This window comes from Scomber scombrus, chromosome 15, assembly GCF_963691925.1.
Source record: "Scomber scombrus chromosome 15, fScoSco1.1, whole genome shotgun sequence".
Taxonomy (NCBI): Eukaryota; Metazoa; Chordata; class Actinopteri; order Scombriformes; family Scombridae; genus Scomber; species Scomber scombrus.
Genome location: NC_084984.1, coordinates 9,464,489 through 9,469,269, shown reverse-complemented (window position 1 = coordinate 9,469,269; position 4,781 = coordinate 9,464,489). Strand labels below are relative to the sequence as shown.

Sequence of the window (4,781 nt, the reverse complement as noted above, 5' to 3'; positions counted from 1 at the left end):
AATAATTCTTCTTAACGATTCAAGTGAGAATCGCATTATATTAAGACGGTTATGTGCAAGCTGTAGTGTCTGTGTTTCTGTATCTCAGTTGTTTTTTTCTTTTCTTTTGTAAATCAAATAGTGTTTCATTTTACAGCCTTGTTTTCACATGCAGACTTCTTAGTTACAGTCAGTTACGACTTTCCTGACGAAGAGACCAAGAAGTGTTGAAATGCATCACCTATAAAGAACTGAAACCTTTAGATAAACGCATTGTCCTTGTGACGGGTGTTTCCCTCTATCTTTATGCACGGGTTACCTGACTGCACACACTGCGCCTATTTCTCAAACAGCTCACTGGTTAAATGAACGGCAGAGGAGGAGCTGTCTTCAGTGGCTCACGAAGAAACTTCCCTGTCAGTTGTGAGTGAGGTAACAACGTGGAGCGCAGCTCGCTGTCTCGGAGAGCATCGTTTGCCAACCAAAGCCACTAAAAGTACACCTTTTTTTATGTGGATTCCTCATGTTTTCATCAGAAACTTGCCGGAATATGGAGTATGAATTCTGTGCGTAAAAGAGACGTTTATGGAGATGATGGATAATGTTGGAGAGGCTGGAGAGTGCGATTTAATGGAAAGTGTCATTATTTCGGAAGTGAGAGGAAAGCCTTTGCTCAGTGTGGAGCAGTGAGAGAACCCCCTGCAGGTATGAACAGCACAGTAGTAAAGGGGAGTTTTAAGCCGCCCACCATCCCGGTGATTATGTTCATTTTTGGGGTGGTGGGGAATGTCATCGCCATAGTGGTTCTGCGGATATCACGAAAGGAACAAAAAGAGACGACTTTTTATACACTCGTGTGCGGCCTGGCAGTGACAGACCTCCTGGGCACCCTCCTGGCAAGCCCCGTCACTATCGCCACCTACATGAAGGGCTCCTGGCCGGGAGGAGACCCACTTTGCCAGTACTCCGGATTCATCCTGCTCTTCTTCTTCTTGGTCCAGCTCAGCATTGTGTTTGCCATGTCAGTGGAGAGATACTTGGCAATAAACCATGCTTATTTCTACAACGAGTACATCAACCAAAAACTTGCTGCATTGGCTCTTTTGGCCATTTACATCACCAACATCGTGTTTTGCGCGCTGCCCAATATGGGACTCGGCCAAGTGAAGCAACAGAAACCGGGAACATGGTGTTTCATAGACTGGCAAAACAACCACACAACTGTCGCCACTTTCAACTTGATGTACGCAGGTGTGAATTCAGTCATCGTGCTGGCCACTGTCATATGCAACGTGATGGTGTGCGGTGCTCTGATCCTCATGCACAAGCGCTACCTCCGACGGACGTCTCTGGGCACAGACCAGCGGCGCATCGCGGAGCTCAGGCGCAGACGGAGTTTTGGACGTTTGGCCGGAGCAGAGATCCAGATGGTCATCCTGCTTATAGCCACCTCCGCTGTGGTTCTCATCTGCTCCATACCCTTAGTGGTGAGTTTTGGGGAAAATACGTCGGTGTGCAGTGCATTCGCAATAGGTTGTTTAGGCGTAATGAGTGTTCAACAAATGAATCACTGGGAGAAAATGTGCACAATACGATTAAATGTATTGAATCAATCATTAAAAGTAAAAAATAAAAAGTAAACTAATACGATTGTGCACCTGTATAAATGCAAAAATTATTTAAAAAGAAAAAAAGTTTACCTAAAGACTTTATCAATAGCCTATTTCACGTGCATTTGAGTACACACTGCAGGTACAGCGCTCTTTGAAGTTCTTTTGAATCTGAACTTTGTGTTCCAGTGCTTGTTTGTGGTCATCATGACGCATCACATTTAACTACAAGTGATGTTGGGCACATGTTGGAACATCTGTGGTTTACAGTGGTGTCAACTGTCATGTTATTTGCAAAAAGTCCAAACAGTTTGCTCCCATGTTCTTGCTCATCCACTGCAGCACGACAAGCAGAGATTCCTACATCTGTAGGGCCAACGTTAAGGACTGAAATTGATGACCCCCTTATTACTCATTGAAATATCAACAGACGTCAAGCCTGTGATTCTGGCAAAGTGAAATGATCACTGGTCATTAGACTCTGGGGGAGTCCAAAAGCCAAAGTCTCATTTGTGATGAATGATGGTGAGCACTGTAACCCTGCTTTTACTGGCCTCTTGCCATCTCTGCACTGCTGTGGTTGCACACACTAATTCGGCTAAATGTCTATTTAGATTTGACCATTACATGCCAACCGTGTATGACTATGTCAAATAAACAGTTATTTTACTTGTAAAACACTCCTTCAAGTTGGGTTTGCATTTGAAAAGTTGTTCTTTTTATTTCATAAACAGTCAATTTATGAATGTTTATTACATTTCTTAATGCATCTGTGATTAATAATAAAACCCTGTCTGTTTTCTCTCCTATGCTGTCAGTTGAGGATCTTCGTGAACCAGCTCTTCAGAAACCAGAAAGAAGAGCCTTTAGGGTTGAATAAAGACCTGCTTGCCATCCGTATGGCTTCTGTCAACCCTATTTTAGACCCTTGGATCTACATCCTGCTCAGAAAGACAGTGGTCCTCAAACTGATGGAGAAAATCAAGTTTCTGTTCTGCAAAATGGGAGGGCGGGGAGGGAGGAGAGGGGGTCAGTTCCGCTGTGTCGACGGCCACCTCTCCTCCTCCTTTGTGTCTCGGGATTCCCCATCACTGGTGTCACGTGAGCTACGGGAGATGGTGAGCTCCTCGCAGGTCTTTTTGTACCCGTCGGAAGGACACAGCGGGAGGCTGGGCTCGTTTCAATCAGGGGCACAGGCCAGCTCCAGTCCAACAGCTGCATACACGTTACAGGGCTCCCAGGAGGTGGAGAGGCCTCAGAGGGGACTTTCACAGACTGATTTAGAGGACACAGCGCTAGGCCGGCCACTAAAAGAGCTTCCAGTATGCTCCAACCCGGCACTACATGTAACTTTCACAGATGAGACTGCCAACATGCAGGAGAAATGCATATAACTTCTGAAAAAACATCCACCACTGTAATTGGACTGTCTCGAGACAGAAGATAGGAACTAAAGCCTGCACTGCAAAGACATAATGACAATGGAAAAACGTCTGAAGACTGAATAATCATCCATCAATCTGTAGATATCTATGTGACATAGCAGACAGATATTACTGAACCAAATATCCATTATTAATGTATTACTCCTCAATTGTAGCTGACCACAAACACCATATCATTAAATTCACTTCAGTACAATCACAACCGTTATATCCACAAAACCGTAAAGAATAATATGACATTGTAGAGGAGCTCCTTTTGTTGCACTTTTCAAATTCTTAAACCACTGAGAGGCTGTTAGTAGGCTAATGTTTGTTTTGTAGCACAATGATAGTAAAGAATTAATGAAAAAAAATGTGAACAGTGTTCCATGATGTTAATTTATTTTAAGTATGAAAATGTACGTTATTGTCTTCTCTGTGAGAAGGAACCAGATAGTGTGGAGCCATTTTAAATCGGTACAAGATGAAAATGTTCAGTTTTCTTTTCTTTTCCTTTTTTTTTTTTTTTTGGTACATAGCAACATTTGCAAGTAATTTGGTCATACTGGTTGACAGAACAGCTCTAACATCAAAGCTAAAGTCATACCATCATCTGCATTTCGTAACACAAGGCAGCTATGTTGTGGCTTTTTCTACAGTACAAATCCTGGAAGATGTTAGGAGGCCTTCTAAAGTAATGCCTTAATATATACTCTCCACTACTTTGTAAGGATTAATCCAACATCTTCTTGTCTTACCTTTACGTGCCCCTTATGTAATCAGATTTTATAGGAGAATGCAAATAGAAGACATCATTGAGTTTAGGGGATTTGTCTATTCCTGAAATGATTTAACACGGCATTCATGTTATTCATGCTGTAAAGATGCATCTAAATATCAAAACATGTTCATATGACAAAGTTCTTTTTTTGTTGTTGTTGCAACAGCCAGACACATTTAACACAACAAGGTTTACTCTCTTGTGAACTACATGTTGTACCAAGCTCATGAAAAAACTGAAAATAAAAGTTGGAAAATATTCACATAAATGAACAGTGTGTCTTTTTTTTGTAAACTGAAAGGGTTAATTTCCAGGTTTAATATTACAGTAAGCGTCTGCATTGTACAGATTAAAGGACAGGTTCACAGTATTTCATGTCTGTCTTCAGGTGCCAAGATGTACATTGAAACAGGTTTGTCTTGCTCTTATCATTCCTCCTGTTCATACTGATCCACAGCCCTCCCTTTAAACAAAAAATGTATTTCATATTTACACGTGATATTTAGTTTAAATGCATGGTAAATACATTGTAATGTATAGACTGTGCTGTAAAGAAAGAGGAAATATATACAAGGGAGCTGAAATGATGAGTTGATTAATTGGTCAACAAACTTAATCGGCAACTACTTATTGTTTTAACCTTTTTTTAAACAATAACTTTACTGGTATTCAGCTATATTACTGATATAAACAACTGTAAGAAATAATCATCATAGCCAAATGTTAACTTATTTCTTTTCAAAACATTATAAGTTATGTAACTAATGTCAACATCTAAAATGTTTTATTTTAGGAAATGTACAGTTAATTAGCATATTGTCTCAAATAAGTCAAGTCAAAGTGAATTTATATAGCACATTTAAAACAACCTCAGTTGACCAAAGTGCTGTAAAAGCTGAAGACACAAGATAAAATAATAATAATTATGAGTATGATTATAGATTAAAATATATTCTTTTCTTTAATACAGATTGCAGCTTTTATACC

At 40.4% G+C, this 4,781-nt stretch overlaps 1 protein-coding gene across 1 annotated transcript; it reads left to right on the top strand.

Annotated features, from left to right (window-relative positions):
• The first annotated feature begins 419 nt into the window (after positions 1–419).
• On the top strand, positions 420–4,052 carry ptger4b (prostaglandin E receptor 4 (subtype EP4) b). Its single transcript, XM_062434387.1, has 2 exons — positions 420–1,466; positions 2,408–4,052. Exons 1-2 carry the CDS (start codon positions 687–689, stop codon positions 2,981–2,983), a joined length of 1,356 nt encoding a protein of 451 aa, XP_062290371.1. The 5' UTR covers positions 420–686; the 3' UTR covers positions 2,984–4,052.
• Positions 4,053–4,781: the final 729 nt, after the last annotated feature.